The sequence below is a fragment of the Cavia porcellus genome, unplaced genomic scaffold (genome assembly GCF_034190915.1).
Source record: "Cavia porcellus strain 051 isolate PalLab524CR breed Dunkin Hartley unplaced genomic scaffold, mCavPor4.1 scaffold_6, whole genome shotgun sequence".
Classification (NCBI taxonomy): Eukaryota; Metazoa; Chordata; class Mammalia; order Rodentia; family Caviidae; genus Cavia; species Cavia porcellus.
The window spans coordinates 24,329,147-24,350,545 of NW_026947489.1; the positions used below are offsets into that span (position 1 = coordinate 24,329,147).

General features: G+C 39.4%; 1 protein-coding gene across 6 annotated transcripts in view; it reads left to right on the forward strand.

Moving 5' to 3' along the window:
• The window catches only part of Adamtsl3 (ADAMTS like 3), a 321,817-nt gene that overhangs the window by 282,126 nt on the left and 18,292 nt on the right, over positions 1-21,399 (forward strand). For 4 of the 6 annotated variants that reach the window (XM_013158894.2, XM_013158893.2, XM_063250111.1 and 1 more), the window contains exons 24-25: positions 17,722-17,904; positions 20,537-20,656. In XM_013158894.2, coding sequence (XP_013014348.1) covers positions 17,722-17,904; positions 20,537-20,656 — 303 coding nt within the window. Of the gene's footprint in view, positions 1-850; positions 8,005-17,721; positions 17,905-20,536; positions 20,657-21,399 lie in introns of those variants that run through there. The other 2 variants (XM_013158895.2, XM_063250113.1) reach the window with 2 other exon arrangements.

The following is a 21,399-nucleotide window of genomic DNA, read 5'->3' on the forward strand; positions in this document are numbered from 1 at the left end:
GACCTGCAGGGAGTTTCAGCATCTCTTGAAGCATCTCAGTGTCGTGCCCCTCTGCTTTTTGCCTTTCATTCCTTTGTTCCTTGTAGTTTGATAAGTCAGAACCCATTTGTTCATTCTGACAACTGATGGATAATGTACTAAGTTCATTTGATTATTAAGGATAAGATCAATTTACACCTGGACACCAAAACACCCCCTATCTTTAGAGGATCTGTTTTAATTCATGTGCAATATGGCCTGAGAATCAAGGTTATTTTAAAGAAGATTCTAGTGGTCAAGGAAATTCCACATGGTGAAGGGACTATGGTAATGCTCATGAAAAGGACAGAACATAAGGGACATTGGATGGTGTGTGGTCCTGCAGGTGCCTGCTGTCATCAGTGCCCATAAATAGAAGGCTTTGTACTTTTCTCCTCTGAAAACAGTCACAGCTACAAGGTTAAGAGCAGAAACAATGTGAGTTGGACTGGGTGGGAGAACTACAGAGCCAAGCTCTTGAGAAAGAGGGACCAGGAAGCCGGAACAGCCCAGAGCTGTCACCAAGAAAACCTGGCTCACACAGAGCTCTTCAGGGTGGTGGCAGTGGTGCCTACCAGTGCCTGAAAGTCACTATATGAAAAGGCATTGTTTCCAAATCAGCATGAGGCTTACCTTCGGATTTTAAGAAACATCAGTGTCCTGATTTTGATTGGCTACTCCAGAAATAAGAGTTCCCACAGCTATCCCCTTGGGCTGATGTGTAGTGTTCTCCCAATACCTTCTGCTGGAATCAGTGGTTCCCATACTCGTAAAGCCTGTATCACTCCACCTGATACGCACCAGCTCTTAACTTTGCATTTGATTCCTCTAGGGGCTGGAGGCTTTTGGCTTTGGGATAATGTGCAATAATTCTGAAGGGCCTACAGATGAGATTCCAGAAGACAGTACCCTGCAGTCTCATGGAATGTTACAGAGCTGCCCAGTCTTCAGTGAGGCTGAAGCCCAGGCAACCAGGGCTGAAAAGTCAGGGCTGAGCACACCTGAAAGAGTGCACACCCTCTTTCACATCAGAAGAAATATTTTAAGAGACTTTGTGGAAGGAATTCTAATTGTGGAGCTGGAGAATGGATGCTGAATGATTTCTAAATTCTCAAATAAAGTTGCTGGGGAACCAATTAAGCCAATCTGTTAATACAATTTTACTAGAAACAAGGAAGTTCTTAAATAACCATTTTATAGTTCTCTTGATTTCTATAAATGGGAAAAGCCATAATCTTGTATCTGGAGACTGTTCTGGATATGGCATTATTGATGGATAATTCTTCATATCCAAAAAGTTTATGTAATATATTGTCAAAATTTTTGGACCATCTTTGATTCAAAATAGGAACCATCCTTATGAAGTTTTCTCTACTGGACAGACTGGCTTGACAATTAAGAAAATACAGTCTTTATTCTAGAAGCTTTAAGATATTTTCTCTGACACTCAAACCATGAATTCTTTCATTTATTTGTTTTATTTAAGAGTGACAACTCCCTTTGTGGCTTGCCTACATTTTTCCATTTGCCTCTTGTCTTATATCCTGGCAACTTCATTCCTTTGTGATTCCCTGGAGGTAACTAATGGTAGCTTAAAACTTCATTTATCATTGTGGGGGAGGCGATGCAGAATATCATGTGAGTGGTGACTGGTTGGAGGAAGCAAGTGAGCGAAAACATACAGGGATAATAGATATTTATATAAAGACCCTGCATTTTGGAGAAGTCTGAATCAGCCAAGGATTTTATAGTGTGGAATATTTCATGGTCCTTTCAAGGATGAAGGAAATTTGTTTTTAAACACGGCCTATTTTAAAGACACCCCAGAGGTGCAGACTTTTGCAACACATGCTTCACAGCCCCTCCAGATCTGAACTTTTTCCACAACATTTGCCTTCCAAAAACGATTTCAGCATTGTGGAAACAGAACGTGGAATATTTCAGAGCTGTAAGTCTTGCGGGAAATGGCCCGTCTTTGAGGTTACATAAATAAGTTTAAACTATTTCTGACATTTTATAGCTGTTTCAGGAGAGCAAACATTTGTAGTTTTGAGAAACCACGAAAAGCAGTAGTATGAAGAATCCTGTCTGAATTTCCTCTCCCTCTTTGGTGCTTTGAAAAGGTTTACACAAGGAGCCACGCTTCTCTGTGCGAGTCTTGGAGTCAGCTTCTTGTCTGAACCCTGAAGAGTTTTGCCTTTTCTTTCTTTTTCTTTTTTTTTTTGTCTTTTTCTTTTTTATCTGTACCGGGATCGAACTCATGACCGCCTGCTTGGAAGGCAGGTGCTTATGCCGCTGAGCTAAATCTCCAGCCCCAGTTTTGCCTTTTCTTTAAAAATTTTTATCAGTACACTTTTGGGCTGCATAATGATTATATTTGTGAGTAATTGGGACATGAACATGACACATCTTAATTCTTTTTACATTCCTTCCCTTACCCCTCCCTCCATCCCTTCTCCTTTAGCAGCTAAAACTTTGCCCCATTTTGTTTTATTTTTCTGAAATTCCTGGCATAGTGGATTACAACTAACTGCAAACTTGACATCACGGCCTTGCAATAGTAAGTCTTCTTCAAGAGTGACTGACTCTGACCCTGGTCAGCTGCACAGTGCGGACATTGCCTAGAATTCTAGGACTGATTTCTGATGTTCCAGGGCTTTTCCAGGCCTGGACCCTCTTCTCTAGCTTCTGTATTCAGCTCTCCTTCTCTCCTTGTTCTCCATCAACCAGGATGCAGAACCTGACTTTTTGACTGTTTTTCACTCATTGTAAGGAATACCAAGCATTTGGCGTATTTATTAATTGAGGCTAAAAGTTCAAGGGTCATACTAAAGGTGCCCCATCACCTGGCCCTGCCCACTCCCCGGCCACCTTCTTCCTCCTCTCTAGTCTCTTGGGTCGCAATAGCAACTCTAAATCTTTCTCTCCCTGCTATGCAGGCTCTTGCCTACAAAGGCAGAAGTCCAAACCTTCCAAGATGTTCTGAAGCAAAAGGTTTCACCCTCCTTCATAAACAACTAGTGTTATATGGTGTGCAACAACTTCCCTGACCTTGGTCTGTTCCAGTCAATTAACTTTTATAGGCCTCCTGTTTGCTAGGCACTGCTGGGGCTCCAGAAGTGATTTTGGCTGGTCTTGCCAAGGTCTTTGTGCTAGGTCAGAGCTCCTTAGGTGGCATCTCACTTGACGGCTGAAGAAGGACGAAGGTTTCTGGCAGGCGTCTCACTCACTCTTAATCTCCTGAAAGCCTAGCGGTGGGAGCTGGTGTTCACATTCCAGCAGAGCTTGATCTCAGAACCTAAGAGTGAAGACACACAGCGGCCACAAAATCCTTGCTGGATGTATGAAGTTTTCCTTATTTAAATGTGAGGGGTTTGCAGGAGTCAGGACTTAGAGGAGGATACACCTCATCTTCATTATATAGTGATGCAAGAAAAGACATGGAGGACATAAAGTGACTAAAAAGCGGTCTCAGAGACCAACCTCTTGCTCCCCAACTGCTGGAATCCAGGTGAACTGTTTGGGAAGACACAGAGACTGGCAGGCACATCAACCACACAGTAGGGCCCCAGCCAGGGTACACAGGATGGACAGGTGAGCCTAGCAGTGTGAAATTATCAGAAGCAACTGTAACAATACAAGCCAACAGGTGTAAGTTAGGTGAACCAGAGTTGTGCTTGGGAACAAAGACATACAGAATAGAAGTAGGTAGAGGGGCTTCCCCTTTTCTTTCTTTTTTTTTTTTTTTTTTTTTTCTCTTTTCCAAAATTCTGGGAGAACTCCAACCACAGAAAACTAATTCCATCTCCCAAAACCCAGAGACCAAGTTCAGATAATCCCTAGCTTACTCCTTTGTTCTTTCTTTTCTGCCTCTTCTCTAGTTTCCCGAAGTTTGTGTGACCATCCTTTGCCCTCCAGCCTGGTTTTTACTTTCTTTTTTATCTTTGTTTTATTCATTATCTTTCTAAAATTTCCCAACCACAGGGTAAAACCACTCTACCAAGGGGAAACACTTTGCGTACAAGCTCCCAACGTATGATCATTCTGTAATATATTTATAGATTTTGCTCCTATGATTAAAGATGCAAAATTAATAGTTACCGCAGTTTGTCAGCTTCTAAATTATGCTTAATGCCATTGTTATTGCTAATTATACTACTTTAACTAGTATGTCATATCTGATTTAATCAGTTAGTCTCACTTCTGTAACAATACTGGAAAGTCCTGGGGTAATAACCTCACCATTCCCCAGCACCAAAGGACTGGAAACTGAACCAAACAGATACCAACATCTGACTCTTAAGTAATTAGAAAGGTAGGACCTTGGGATGGACACAAACCAAGAAACTCTGACACCTAGCAAACATGCCTGAAGCACGAACCTTACCTAGAGAAGCCTTTTTACTAGTGATAAAACTACTTACTACAAAAACTTACATGGAGCAACACAGAAAACAATAAAAACTTTTGAAAATGAAAATAACAAGATGCAGAAACAAAATGCAACTTCAGACCTATGGCCTACCCAGAACAAGTCCACGAGATGAGATATAGGAAAAGGGAAGACATACACCAAACATTTCTGAAATGATACCAACAAAGGAAAGAAACAAATTCATGAGGCTATAGAGGAAAGTATATCAAAAATAATCTCTCGGGTTAAAAAAGAAAGTCAATATTCATAAAGGAATTGCTCAGGAAATCTAAAATAGAGATAAAAAAAGATGAGGACAGGAAGAGGATGGAAACCATGAATGATCAATATAGGAAAAAATTAAATGCATGAAATATATTCAGATATCTAGGAAATTTAAAATTCCATTTCAAGTTGGCAAAGCTGCTTAAAACTAAAGACAGACTTAGATTTTGAAGAAAGAATCATGGCTAGTAATCATAAAAGGAAAGATCTCTTGAAAATAACAAAGATCAGGAAATAATAATTCAATAGCTACAAGATGACACACATAATAATAGTTGGTGTCAATGAAAAAGCAGGAATTAACACGAATACCATAAAAATAAACTATTTGCAAAAGTAACAGTGGAAAATTATCCATAACCAAAATAAATCTACATCTGTGTATATATATATATATATATATATATATATATATAAATCAAGATCTCTGAAATTCAGCACAAGCACAGAATAAGTGTTACAGAAAAGAAACAGATCGCCTATAAAGAAAAGCCCATTAGAATCATGGCAGATTTCTCAACATAAACCCACAAATCAAGAAGAGCTTGGAGTGAAGCTCTTCACTTCCTGAAAGAAAGTCCTGAAAGAAAACAACTTCCAACCTAGACTGATGTACACTGAAGAGCTATATTTCAAAATTAATGGAGAAATAAGATACTTTCATGACAAAGAACAACTGAAGAAATTTATTAACTAAACCAACACTACGCAGGGTACTGAAAGATATTCTAGACAGAGATAAAATAACCACAATTCCAAGAACAACAGAAAGAAAGTAACAAACAGGGCAATTAAACAGATGTGAATTAAACAATTAAACAGAGGTGAAATATAGGAAACCAACAGCAGGAAAATAACATGACAAAGATAAACCAATAGATATCATTATAACCATCAATGTAAATGACTTCAATTCACCAAACAAAAGAAACAGACTGACAGAATGGATCAAGAAACAAAATCCAACAGTATTCTGTGTACAAGAAGTGTATTTAACTCAAAAAGAAAGTTAAAGGATGAAAAATGACAATCCATGCAACAGGAACCCAGAAAAAAGTAGGAGTAACTATTCTGTTCACAGACAATGTGAACTTCAAAGCAAGAATGATCAAAAGAGATAAGAAAGGTCACTGCATACGTGTTAGGGGAAAAATTAGAGAGGAGTAGAAAACTATCATAAATATGTATGCACCAAGTACAGGAACACCCAAGTATATAAGACAAATATTAATAGATGAGATCAAATGAGCAATAACACAATTGTAGTACAGGAACTTAATACCCCACTGTCACAGATAGATCACCCAGATGAAAGCAGTAAAAAAAATCAGAAGTGAACCAAATATGTGAGCAAATGAACTTAGTTTACACCCAGCAACATAAGAGTAAGCATTCTTCTTAGTAGCACATGGGATGTTCTCTAAAATAGACCATATACTATTCCATAGGACATGCTTAACTAAATTGAAAAGAATTGAGATTATCCCATGTATATTATCTAACCATAGTGCAATGTAATTGGAAATTAATGACCCCAGTACCCCAAAATTCCATAAAAATATGGAAATTATATAACACACTTCTGAGCAACCAATGAGTCACAGTTAAATTAAAGAACAAATTCAACAATTTATACAATTTTTTTAAAATGTGGCTACGACATTCCATTGTGAACCTGTGAGACATTAAGTAGTCCTAAGCAGGAAATGTACAGCAGTGAATTCTCACAGTAGGAAACCAGAACTAACACAAATGAGTAACCTAGTGCTTCACCTCAATTCTAGAAAAAGAAAAGCAAGTCAAGCCCAAAGCCCATAGAAGACAGAAAATTATAAACATCAGTGCAGGAATTAATGCAATTGAGATTAAGAAAACAATACAATAAATTAATGAATCGAAAAGTTGGTTCTTTGAAAGAATAAAAAAAAGATAAATTTTTAGCCAATCTTATAAAAAAAAGGAAGAAAAAACTCAAATTCACACAATGAAGAATAAAAAGAGTGAAATCCCTACAGATCTTGTGGAAGGTCAAAAGATCATCAATACCTACTTCAAAAATCTTTATTCTCATGCAGTGGAAGACACAGAAGAAATATACATATTCCTAGATAGGTATGAATTATGAAAGCTGGATCAAGGAAGTATAAAAGTTCTGAATAACTCAGTATCTGTCAGTGAAATTGAAAATGTAATTTAAAACTTACCAAAAAAGAAAAGTCCATGCCCTGATGCTTTTACTGCTGAATTCTACAAGGAACTTAGGGAAGGCTTACTGCCAATCCTCCTTAAACTCTTTAATAAAATTGAAAGGGAAGCAACTCTTTCTGGGAGGCAAATATTACCCTGATACCAAAACCAGAGGAAGACTCAACCAAAAATGAGAACCACTGGCCAGTCTCCCTAATGAACATAGATACAAAAATCTTCAATAAGATACCAGCAAACAAAATGCATCAAATCATCAAGAAGATTATACATCTTGACCAAGTGGGCTTCATCTCAGGAATGCAAGGATGGTTCAACATATTTAAATCAATAAGTATAAAACACCATATCAACAGAGCCAAAGACAAAGCACACATGATCATCTCAAAAGATGCAGAAAAAGCTTTTGACAATGTCTACCACTCATTCATGATAAAAATCCTACAGAAAATCAGACTAGATGGTCTTTATCTCAATGTAATAAAAACCATGTATCACAGATCAGCAACCAGTATCATACTAAATGGACAAAAACTGAAAGCTTTCACTCTAAAATCAGAAACAAGACAAGAAAGTTCACTATCACCAGTCCTGTTCAATATAGTGCTGGAAACACTAGGGAAGAAAATGAAATAAAAGGAATAAGAATAGAAAAGGAAGAAGTTAAATTATCATTATTCACAGATGACAGATACTCTACATAGAAGACTCCAAAAACTCCACAAAAAAATTTCTAGATTTAATTACCAAATTTGGTCACAAAGCTGGATACAAAGTAAACTCTCAAATATCAATAGCATTACTGTACACACACAACACCCTCAATGATAGAAAAATTAGAGAAACCATACCCTTCACAGTAACATCCAAAAAAATGAAATACTTAGAATCAACCCAAGAAAGGATGTAAAGGATCTATATATTGAAAATTACAGTACTCTGAAAAAGCAGATTGAAGAAGATATCAGAAAATGGAAAGATATCCCTTGCTTATGGAAAGAGCCAACATTGTGAAAATGGCCATACTTCCAAAATTGTTTTACAAACTTAATCTGTATAACAGATTGCAATCTCATCCAAAATACCATTACAATCATATCTCACAGAACTAGAGAAAACATTGCTCAAAGTTCATCTGGAACCAGAAGAGACCTAGAATAGCAAAGGCAAGGCAGGAGGAATCACAATCCCTGACTTGAAATTATATTACAAAGTTACTGTGATATAATCAGCATGGTACTATAAAAAAAAACATACCTGAGGACCCATAGAACAGATTAGAAGATGCAGATATAACTACAAACACACACAACTACCTAATCTTTGACAAAGGGGCCAAACATGTTCACTGGATCAAAGCCTTTTTAACAAATGGTGCTGGAAAAACTGGCTCTGCATACCGAAAACTAAAACTAGACCCTTGTCTATCATCATGCACTAAATAAAGTCAAACTGGATCAGTGATCTAAGTATTAAAGCAGAAACGCTAAATCTGAAAGAGAAAGTACATAGAAATTTAAAGACATAGGTGTAGGTAGAGTGTTCATGAATAAAACCAAGACTGCATGGGAAATACTTCAAAGAATCAGCAACTGAGATCTCATCTTATTTAAAAAACATTTGCACAGAAAAAGAAATCACCAACAAAGTGAAAAGATAATCCAGAATGGGGAAAAATTTAGCCAATTGTCCCTCAGACAAAGGACTTCTATCTAGGTAGAACATATAAAGAATTGAAAAAAATCTGACCTCCAAAATTCAAAGACCCAATCCAAAAATTGTCATCTGAAATGAATATAAACTTGTCAGATGAAGAAATATAAATGGCAAATAAATGTATTTTTAAATGTTCAACATCATTGGTCATTTGAGAAATACAAATTAAAACAATACCAAGATTCCATCTCACCCCAGAAAGAATGAATACTGTCAAGAAATCACCCAATAACAAATGCTAGAGGGAATGTGGGGAAAAGGAACACTTCTCCACTGTCAGTGGCAATGTAAAGTCACCATGGAAATCAGTGTGGAGATTCCTCAGAAAATTAGGATCAGAGGTCCCATTTGACACAGTTAATTTCCCTTCTGGGATTCTTCCCAGAAGAATTGACAACATCATACTGATAGATGTGCACCTATGTTTATAGCAGCATAGTTTGTAATACCTAAATCTTGGAAACAACTGAAATGCCCATCAACTGAGGAATGGATTAAACAGGTGTGATATTTTTATACAAAATGGATTACTACTCAGCCATAAAAATGATAAACTTGAGACTTTTATAGGTATTTACCATTTGGATACAAGTTGAGACCATACACATAAGTGAAATAAATTAGACTCACATGTGTAAACATCATATTGTCTTTCTTTTGTGAGCAATTGAAAAAATAAGTTCTAAAATGTGCAATAGATATTCTGAAATGGGAAGAAATTGTTCAAAAGGAAAAAGGAACTAGGATAGGGGAAGGGAAAGGACAGTAAGGAAAAGGGAAAAAGGCAGGTCAGTTATACTGTTAGTGTCTCTTAGATGATTAAGAAGGGAGGTTTGTGCTAATATAAATTGGAGAAATTTTTATGCCCATATCTGGCACCCTGAGCAACTACTTTAAAGATAACAACATGTAATGTATTAACTATTGTTAACCTCCCATTATTTTGTTATGAAATTTTGTTTTATTACCTTTTTTCTGTAAATTTTTTAAAGAAGCAACTAGGAAGCAATACTGCATCAGACTAACTCATGACCAAAACTGGCCCATCTAGACATTCACTTTAGAGAGTATTTGTTTTTCATCTTTAATTGCACTGAGCAGCGAGTTCTGCTAAGAATACAAGCTCTCAGTGCTCACACACAATTCTCACTAGCCTGGCCCTGCATGTCAGAACCTATGAAGTGGGGGTCCCTGAAGTGCACCCTGAATGGGAGTGTCCATTTGTGGAGTTACCTTGGTTCAGGCATCCAAGCTCAGCCACAGAAGGGCTTTGGTGGTCTCTCCTGAATATCACTGTAACCCTAGCGAAAATGAAGGTGCCCTAAAACAGTGTGTAGAACAGGTGTAGACTGAGGGGAAGATCGCATTGTGGACCACCTGCATTTCAAACTTTCGGTCTGACATTGTCTTTGAACACAGTCATCTTAGTTTGTTCTAAGGAGCTCATGCGAACGTGGCCATTAGACTATCTGAGTTGCCTCTATCCCTAGGTTTAGACTCAAAGGAAAGTGGAGGTGAGAGCAAGAAGACCCATTAGAAAGACTACAAATGACAGCTCTTGTCCTGCCCTACACCCCCTGCTGCATTGCCCTACAGTCACCCCCTCAAACCACAATTCCATTTATAGCAGAAAGCCTACAAAGAAGTGTCTAAATCTGCCTTTACTGCTGAACAGAATATGGATGGGGTAATTCTTAATGAATAGAAATGTGTTGACTTACAGTTTATTGAGAGATAAAGACCTTCTTGCTAAGTCATCCCATGGCAGAAGGGCAAAGAGAAAGGATACAGGAAGGTGTCACGTTGTCCCTTTTATACAGTAGAGCCACTGTTGGCACTAATCCAGTCATGAGACAGCCCTCATGGCCCAATCACCTCTTGAGGGTCTCACTCCTTAAAGCTATAGAAATGTGCTAGAAATAGTTGCATGTTTCTAACATGTGCCTTTTGTGGCCACATCCAGACACAGCAAGGAGTGTATATTCACTGTATCCGCTTTGATCTACCCTTGTCCTGATTCTGCCCCGACCAAGCTTGGTCCCCACCCACTTCACGTTTATAGCTTGTCATGGTTCCCAGAAGAATCATCAGGGAAGCTTGCGGTTCTGGTGCAGTGGTTACGTATCAGACCTGTGTGCGCCTTTGACTGGGATAGTCTCTGATGTTGCCTGCCCACTTCTTGACTTTGAGGAAACCACTGACTCAGTTTCCCTCCTACCCTGTTAGATCGTCCTTTTCAGCTTCCTGTGCTTGTCCCACCTCTTATTTCTGATCTCTCTGTTGAAGGACTGTGGGACTCAGCTGTTAAATGATTTTCTTCTTTACCTATACAAACTCCTTTACTGATCTCATCTTTTCTCAGGGATTCAAGTATGTCATTGATATGAGGCCACTTGTAAGTGTGTATTTCTGCCCAGGCCTTTCTCCTATGCTCCATATCAGAACATTTCCAACCTAATATATTCAAAATCAAACTTCTCAATCTTTCCTATAGTGCCTGGCAAACATTAGACATATGAATATTTGAAGAACACATGAATGAACTAGACAATGCTTTTACTATGCCTCCTAGTGTCCCTTGTCTCAATAAGTGGCAATACTGTTTGCCTCAAAAGTAGTACTTAATTTGTGAAAGACAAAAATATTCATTTTAACTTGTTTTCTTTCTCGTGCTACTCACTAGTCAAGTTCAGTCTGTTGTACTTTCAAAACACAACTAGAATCTGACTCACATTGGCTGCACACTGTCTCCCTAAGCTGTCTGTACCCCTGAGCTGTGTTCCCCACACAGCAGTCAAAAAGTCCCTGAAACTGTGTCATATCATAGCAGCTCTCAAATCTGCAAAAGGAAAACCAAAGTCTTCCAGGAATCTGTGAGGCTGTCCTTGGCCCGAGCGCCACCTCCCACCCGCCACATCTCTGTCCTTATCTCTGCCATACTCCTCCTTGTTCACGTGTCTGAAACCACATACTCTTTTATATTCCCCCCAAATAAGAAGAATATGGTACGCACCCCTCTAATGAAGTCCATGAGAACACTTCTCTGAATAATATTTTCAAAGACAAAAAAATAAGATTTTGTATCATAAAGAAAACCAATTATGCTCTGTATTCACTTTCCACTCGCAACAAAACACCTGAGACAAGATGATATCAGTTCCTTTGGGCCTGTGGCAAGGCAGGATATCGTGGCAGGGAGCATGGAGTGGAGCAAATCTGCTCACCATATGGTGGTCAGGAAGTATGGAGGAGGGTGAGGAAGGGTCTGGATCCCAATATCCCCTTCAGGACTTGCCCCCACGGACTTCCTCCCACTTAGCTTCACCTCCTCATGTCTCCACTACCTCCCATCTCTGCCATTAATTAGAGACAAAACCTTCAACATAGGCACTTTTGTGGGACATTTAAGATCTAAGCCATAAAACGTAACTAAAATTATAGCTATTGCAGTATTCATAAACCAAATGTGTGGTCTAATAATGCCTGTGCTTTATGACTAATACAGCCAATTCAAGATCTAGCATTGGATCAACTAGTTACCATAATTTTGTAGTGTGGCATGAAAAATATTTTGAGATAGCTGTTAAAGATTATAATGCGATATATAAGTATCTGTGATTTCTGGTGGTGACAAAAATACTGCTTCCTTGGTTTGTTGCTTACATTCATGACTGATGGCTGTGCTGGATTTTCAGCTAGAGTTGGTGAAAAGTCACTGACTCCTGAGTTCCAGATGTGGATTCATGCGAGTTTCATGGTCCATGGTTAGGAACTCCCTTGAGGGGCAAGGTAGGGGTGTTCCCTGTGTCCAGCATGCTTTCTCTTCCAATCCCCACATAACTCCTTTGGCCTGGCCAAAGGCCTTCCGCAAACCTCTTTCCAACTGAGACTCAACAGCACTCTTGCTTTGATGATTCTTACCACGGAAGAATAAGGAGCATGCCCCTGCATCTGAAATCCATTAGAGTCCTTCACTGTAAGAGGATCGATGACTTGAGAAAAACTTTGCTACTTTGGGCTAATTGGAAGAGGTAAGAATGAACTAGTAAGGTCCTTGAGTTCTAAAATTTTTATAAACCTATGAACTAATTTTAAGATATGTTGATCATTTAAGCGATAGTTATTACAGTCTTCTATGAATTTCCTTTAATAAATAACAATTTAAATTTACATATCACCTTTGTATATGTGTGATGGAGATATGTGAAACATTTGAAAGAATTTCTGAACTGATTTGCACTTTTCCCCTTGCACACTTAAGGATTTTTTTTCCTAGCTAGTTACAGACCTTTGTTAAATTGCCATAGATTGCAAAATAATTCTGTCTAAATTTATGAGGATTTTACCTTCTAGTCAGCACTTTATTTTGGAAGAAACGTTAGCATGAATACCCAAAAAACTCACACTGAAGTGTCTTTTGGATAGAAGATGGTTTTCTTGTAGTAAAAGCATTCCCTAGTTCATTCATGTGCTCTACAAATATTCATATGTCTAATGCTTGCCAGGCACTATGTTCATGATCTACTGGGAAAGCCTGAGATTAATGCAGTAAGAATGCTGTAAAAGAATCCTGGCCATCCAAGTCAGATGATAAAAATGAGTTAAGTAAATAATAAAAGCATGGCTGAATGGATGGATGAATTTATCTCACATACATTTAAGAGCTAAAAGTGATCTCAGAAGGTGATTTTACGTGAAGTCCTTTGCCTCACTGTCTTCATTTCTGAGAACAAGAATTTCTGAGTCCTTTAGAAAATCACAAATTTACTTCTGTGGTTGGAAGTTGGAAATACAGATGCCTGATTTGCCTTTCTTCATGTAACAATTTGAGATAATAATGAAGCATATAAATTGATATCAAGTATCAGCAGTATTTGAAGCAGGAATGTTGGTCTGAACCTCTGCGGCCAAGGGGGATGTTTGGCTTATAGAGCGCTGAGTCAGAAGGCTCAGTTTATACAGCAAAAATGCCAGTGAACCAACATGCACCTGGTTTGTGAGGGGCACCCTGTGTATCAGAAAAATGAAGTTTAGCTAGCCTGCATCTCCAGTGGAGCACATATAGAAAGGGGGGATGGAAACCAAGGGGAATTTTTAAATAAGTTGACTGAGAGAGACAGAAATGAAAATAGAACTGGAAAAAACACCACAGGAATACAATTATGTTAAAAGCAAAAATGTACATAAAATGAAATCAGTGAAATAGGGGCAAATGCAAGAATCACTTGCAAACCTTAGAGGAAAAAAGTATAGAGCTAAAAACAAAAAGATACAGAGTAAAGGGCATGAAAAAGAGAGGCTGGCAGTCACATGGTAGCTGGTATTCCTGAGCCAGAGCACGAAACAAATGAAGCAGATACAGAACATGAATGTGAGAAAGAAGAAAGAGGAGACAGAGAAAAAGAAGAAATAAAGAAAGGGTGACATCTTGTTAGGAGGAAAAAAGTAATTTATAGATTGCCCCAGAATGTTCCAAGCAAAATTAACAAGAATTAAATACTAGCTCCTGTTCAGATTATGGCAAGAGTTCTGAAAATTTCAGATTACAGAAATAATTGGAGAGCTGTCTAGAAGGTAAAAAAGCAAATAAACAAGAATACTATATCAATTTAAAAGGGAAAATAAGCTTGTCTCAGACTTCTTCAGAAGATTTAAGTTCCACATGACAACGGACAGTTGAGCAAGTGACTACCAAAAAAGCCCACAGCAGTCCTGTTTTGCATACAGTTTAATTGTGTTACATGGTGATGAGGACACAGGTTCTTACATTTTGTAAGCTGGCCTGCTCATTTACTACCTTGTGGGGAAAAATACTCCAGGTGTTCCAGTGTCAAGTAAGAAATCAATCAAATTAGGATATCAATCTTGGAAACTTTGCAAAATAAAAGAGATGAGAAACATTAAAATAATTGAAAGACCAGGATACAGTCTGTTTGATGACTTAAAACAAATCGCACATCTCAAGGACAATCTTTAAAACAACATATATGATGAAAAATAATGTAAAATAACCTATTTAAAATCTCATATTTAAAAAAAACTCAGTGGAAAACAAATGTTGATAGAAGCTTCTCATTTTCTTACCCTTAGAGGATTAGGTAACCAGATAATGTATTTTTTTAAGCATAACATTGATAATCAGATTGATGTTTGGGAGTTTTGTCATTAACTTTAGAAAATTTAAAGATAGTAATACAGCAAATCAAAATCCAAGGCCCCACACCGGGGAAAGTCATATCTAGCTGTTCTTCACCCGTGTCCCACATCTGCCCCCCATGTCCTCCTTAGGGGTATTTTCCATGTTTCTTGAATCTGAAGGAAGCAGAACTTTTGTTCTTTAGCAGTGTGAGGGTCTGCCTTGACCTTCAGCCCTTATCTCTTTGTATTGCAATGGACTGATTCCCTCCACAACACCCCTGTCAATGAAGTTTCTAGAGGAACCTAGTTCACCATTGATTCTTTAGCAATAGTAGAGTCTCACACACAGTAGGTATCCCACAGACATTTTTTGAATGAATAAAATGATGGCAGTAGTTTTGTTATTGCATTAAAAAACATAAGATATGTAGCCAAAGTTGGACTCAGAAGAAAATGAATAGATTTAAATATTTTACTTTAAAATAAGGAATTAAATATTCAAATCAAAGACTTAAAATTTTTTGTAAACTAGACAAAGGGAGAAAAGGCAATTTCTCTGACACGGTAAGTCAAAACAAAACACCACGCTTAAGGGAAAAAAATAGTAGCATTCCCATTTAAATTTGAAACAAAAGTTATACTTACTGTCTTAAAACACTGAGGCAGCTATAACAAAATTATCATTGACTAGGTGGCTTATAAGCACAAGGAATTTATTTCTCTTAGTTCTACAGGCGAAGTCCAAGACCAAAGTCTTGGAAGACTGAGATTGGGTGTCCGGGGAAAGTCTGCATCCTGGTGCTCAGACAGTGATGGTCTTCTCACAGGGTTCTCGTACGGTGAAAGAAGCAAAAGAGCTTCCAGAGTTTCTTAATACAGGCACTCTGTCCACTTACAAAGGGCCCGCCCTCAGGACCTGGAAATGTCCCAAGGCCCCTTCTCCAAATACTGTTCTCTGTTCCCAGAAAAGCTACATTTCTTGGCAACGAAGAAAAAAGTCCTTACACGTTCCATTTGAGGATTCACAATCTTTGCTTCCTGGGCATTGTAGATTAGATTTAAATTTAGGGAATTTTAGGGAGCTATAAACTTTCAGTTTATAACGCCTGCTGTGGCTGTTATTACTCAGTATTGTTCTAGAGATATCACATAACAGAGTAAGACAAGAGAAACTGGAAGTGTAAGTATTAGAAAAGGAAGAAATAAAATGGTCAGTGTACAAGCGATGTAAACTGCTTACCTTAAAACTCACACACATACACACACAGAGCAAGCTGGTGGGGTTGTACATGCCTAAACCCAGCGCTCTAGGAGGCTGAGGCAGAAGGATTACAAAGCTGAACCCAAGCTAGGTAACTTAGCAACTTAGCAGGACACTGCCTCAGAATATAAAAATGCAGAGAATATAGCTCAGCGCAATCTACAATAATGACAAAAAAGAAAAAAGAAAACCACACAGACAACAAAATCAGTTGAAAAATCTAGACACGAGCCATAATATTCCCATTTTCAGATCAGTTGATTGATAAACTTAATATCTGCAAAACCCCTTCACATCAGTAGAATAATATTTGATAGTGTAGCCAGAGGATGAGACTCTTAGGGTGACACCTTTAGAATTCTTCCCGTCACACTCAGATGATACAAAGCCACAAGATGAAGGACAAAACATCTCAAGGGCCACATTCAGATTCCTGAAGGTAGTGAAGTTGCAGCTTGTATTTCAGATTCCTTTCACGGTTAAGACAGCTAAACCCCAAAGTGACTGTCAGAGCCTCCCAAACTCAGAGATGACTTACTCCTCCTCTGTACGCATGAGTTTTTCTTATCTTGAGATTTTGGGCAATACTTCAGGGCTGTTATCAGTCTTTGGTTTCTACAAGTACTTGTAAGCTTCTCTCATTAGGTGGCTTTCTCTAAAGCACCACAATAGCTGTCCTATGAGACTTGTACAACCCATGTGGCGTACTAGACAGATGAGCTGGATCTGAAGTCCAAAGGCTTAACAGCTTCCTGCACCAGGAGGTGGAGCTAAGGACGGCACAGCCAGGGAAGGGGAGCAGCTGCGAGTCAAAGCATCACCGTGCCCTTGGACAATTCACATGTTATGATAATAGTAGTGACTTTTTTGTGTGGTCACAAAGCCATTTTATGTTTTCTGCATTCTCTCTGGTCTCAGCACTACAGCAGAGGAAACCATCAAAACCAGTTCTCTGATGCAATAGCAGAGGCTTAAGAGCCAAATGTAGTTGCCTCTGAGCTTCAAACCATAGCCCTGCAAAGCGCTAAAACTAACCAAGATGGGGGAGAATAAATTCCTTCAATTCTTCATGCCCGCACTCAGTGCAGGCCTCTGCGAGGCTGCTTACGGTTTCTGCCCCTCATGGTACTCACCCACACTTACCCTTTTACAAAACCGTGAATCAGCAAAACCTGCTTCTTTGAAGATTGCATGTTCTTTTTCAAGGTGAACTTCATTACCAGGCATGGCAGGTCACTTAAAGAAAGATCTGTAGCAATTATTTTTGTTGTTGTTGTTGTTGTTGTTTGAAGGTTTCCTGGTGGCAACTCATCAGTGGAAATCTCTCTGGGGTCTGTGCCTCCACATCACCAACTTCACTGGCTCCTTCCGGCCACTACCCCATAATCCTGCCAGACCCAGAATTCTGTCCCTTGTAGCTCAAAACCAACCCACTCTCTTCGGCTCCTCTTCCCTGACTCATGTATCGAGAGATCAGATGTTCCATAGACCTAAGCCCATTGCTTTAACAGGAGCCTTGCTCAGAAGTCATAAAGGAGCTATGAAAATAGAAATAGCCATTTTTCCTATTATATGTAATTAGACTTGCTGACTTGTGATCAAAACACTAAGTGACATTTTTCACATGGTTCTGTGGCCCTGTTCGTAAAGGAATTTCTCTGTCATATTTGCTTCTGTCCCAAAGGTGTCCCTCAGCCTACTGTAACTTGGCTGAAGAGAGGGAGATCTCTGAGGGACAATGTCTCCCTGCTCTTCAATGGGTCCCTGTTGCTGCAGAATGCTTCCCTTGAAAACGAAGGCACCTACATCTGCACAGGCACCAACGCCCTTGGAAAGGCAGCAGCAGCATTTACACTGCACTTGCTTGGTAAGCACTGAGCTCTCAGGGATACTCCCAGACTTCTGACAACACATGAACAGCCAGGTCCAGCTCAGTTGATGCTGGGTTCTGAGTGTGAGTGAGAGAGATGGGTATTAGATGTGTTAACCATTGCTACCCCCTCTTGAAAATGAGCACCAAGCCATGTTACACCAGGATACTAGCCCTTTTCTGAGATGTGAACTTCAGCTGGGACTCAAGACCCATTAAGTTCTGCTTTGACATCTGCTTGACTCCTGATGCCTGTTCTAAGCTAGATCTAATCAGGATGGTTTTCAGCCCTATGATCTGATATGTGCGCACACACACACACACACACACACACACGCACAAGGTGCACACATAGCATGCTCTTCCATTCTCTGAGAACTGCTCTCACAAGGGAAATATCCTCCACTCCTTTCTCACATTGTCCCAATTCCCTTCACCCTATTGGATCAGCTGAAGTCCTGTCCCATGCATGAATCCTCTTCTGATGTTAACTTTAACTATCACTGGCCTCACTACTTAGTCCCATGTTGTTGTCCACCTGGTTACTTTTTATTTCTGTTTCCTAAACTAAATTGCAGGCCCCTCAAAGGTAGAGAACACACTTAATACTCCTCTTGGTGTCTTGGGGAAATAATGCAATATGAAGCACATCAATCCACTGAGTCAGAACATTCTTAACAGTTTGTCCATATTGTGACTTGGAGATGGTCATTGCAGGGCACCTTCTCAGATGCGAGGCTGACCTCTCCCTTCACCTGGAGACACCATCCAGAAAGTGTCTCTCTCTTATCACTAGAGAGCTTTAAATTGCTGGGATTTTAGGATTGGATAAATAACACCCCTCTTCCCTCCAGAGCTTGGGGTCAACTGAGAATTAACTACAGAAGTCAAGCAGACGGTGTTCTGCCTTGTATCTAGATGCGTCCCTCCAACCTCCCGCAAAGCCTCATGCACTCATAAATGGGCATGCACTTTTGGAGCTGGTTGCATCTAGGTGTGGGAATGTGGATTAAGGGTGTGATGTGTAAATTAGCCCACTGATTGGAATTAGCGTGGTTCTGGGTAGGCTTCATGGATTTACTGGAGAAGAACTGCATCTTAAGTGTGGGTGGCACCACACAAAAAAGTTGATAATGTCGATAGGATAAGAGGAACAGAAAGAAGATAGGCTTGCTTCTGAATGTTTGTCACTCTGCTGTCTTTTTCCTGCCACACCATAAACTGTTTCTCCTCTGTGATGCCTCTCTGCCTTGCTACCCTGCCTTGGAGCCAGCTAGCTACGGACTGAATCTCTACAACCTGTGAACTGCAACCACCTTTCCTCTTGACTTGTGATTGTTGGTGTTTTGTCTCAGCAATGAGAAAAGTAACCCTAGACAGGAGGACAACAGAAATCACGTATTATTCCCCTCAGTATTTCACGCACATAAGCAGATATGTTAAATATGTCTTTCTTGGATGAATGAAATTGAATCAGTGGGAGAAATTAGCATGAGACTGTCTAATTCATGTGAAAAAAGCTTCCTTTTTGGCTTTACTCGGTGGCAGCCACCAGGCACTGGACAGGAGCTGTCAGATGCAGAGTGCTTTGAAGTGTACTAAGTGTTTTGGAATGTAGTGACCACACAGGGCGGAGGGCAGTAGAGTTTTACTAAGACACTTAAGTTATTCAGGTTGGGCTTGAATTTTCAGTCCGCCTGTTTTAACCTTCCAGAGTTCTGGGATTACAGGTGTGTCCCTCCATACCCAGCTGTAATGTTTAAGCTTGTCACATTTATAAGGAAATCTGAGGTTTACAGGTAGATTGGACTAGAGCCCAAATATGTGGTCACCTCTTTGAGATGTCTTTGTACTACCCTTCATGGACTTTCGTAGCCATCAGAAAGGCACGGCGTGCTTCCTCATGGCTCTTCCCAGAGAGCCTCTGTGATCTTTTAGCATCTAGAATAGAAGATTTGATAAACTGGCTATGCCAGAGGTGTTGGTTCTTCTCTCCTCTCCTGCCCTTTTCCTCTACTCCTTCTCCTCCTTTTCCCTCTTCTACAATACTGGAAATTAAACCTAGGCCTTTGCCATGAACAGCATCCCCAGCCACTTTTTATGTATTTATTTTACCTTATTTTATTTTTAGAAACAGAATGTGGCTAACTCACTAACCCTTGCAATCCTCCGCCTCACCTCCCAGAGTGCTGAGACTGTCAGTGGGAAGCTGTTGGGTTCTTGAATGCCTTCCCCAAGCTCCTTGTGAAGCTCTAGTCTGAGCCTTGCCCCTCCTATCCGCATATCTGCATCTGCATGGCTCCTCAGTCCTGCTTCTTCAGCTCCTGTGAAGCAGAGTAGCTCTGATGAGTGTGCTTCCTCCACGCCCTTTAAAACTTCTGCTGAGTTCATTTTGCTCACTCTGGAAGTTAGGCTGGGAAGCTTGGATGCATGCAGAGATGCCAGCACTGTGGATAACTCCATCGCTGCCCAGCTCCCCACCACTAGGACCCTGGGAACCTGAGCATCCAAGGGTGCAGTGCCCTATCTGGCAGGGTATGTTTCCTCATAGATGTCTATGAGGAACACCAGAGCTGAAATGCAAATTGGATCATTTCTAACTGAAAAGTGTTATGTTTTGTTTTCTCAGAACGAAGATGGCCAGGCAGTAAAGCTGTATTTCCCAAGAGACATAAAAAGCGAGTCCTGCAGGCATCCAACACCAGAACCAACAGCAGCAACAATTCAAGAAGAGAACCGCTGCCTCGAGGTTTGGGATTTTGACTTGCATAAGATTTCCTGTTTGGGAGGCATGTGTAAAGGAAAAATTTAGTAAAAACTCTTCCATATTTTCTTAGTTTGCAATATGTGAAAAGATTCCTAGGCACTTGGCCAGCTTTATTTTATTTTATTTTATTTTATTTATTGCTGCTTAATCTTCAGTGATTCAATTTATTCCTTCAACACTGAAAAAAATTTTAGACAAATGTACTTCTGAGGAAGCCCACAGAACTTCCATTATAATGAGCATCATTATTTGTGATAATACAGGTACTGATTGTCTAGTTCTAATACTATTGCCAACTCAGGAAATGCTGAAATTCATGAATAACAACTATGTCATGCATCAATGCTTGATCAGGAGGACCTAACCTGAGTATCTCAAGCTTGTAAATCTCTTCAGGAGGCCAAGGAAGTAAGGTGGAGTTGAGAAAATTAGAAATTCAACAATCGTGGACCTTTATTGTTGATCTTAGTAGCTCTAAAGTGGGTGAATCACGGAAGGACACACAGAAGATGCTGTTAAATCTCACATTTTACTCTTCTGCTATTGAACAGGAACAATAATGGCTATGTCATCTCAGTGTTCTTAATTTTCAGTAATAACTCACTTGAATATATATTATAAGATTATAACTGACAGGTAGAGATTCTATGATACCTAGTTCCTAGGCTTCTATTCCCTGAGATACAAGAGCAACAAAAGAGGAAAAAATAGTGTTAATCTGCCAA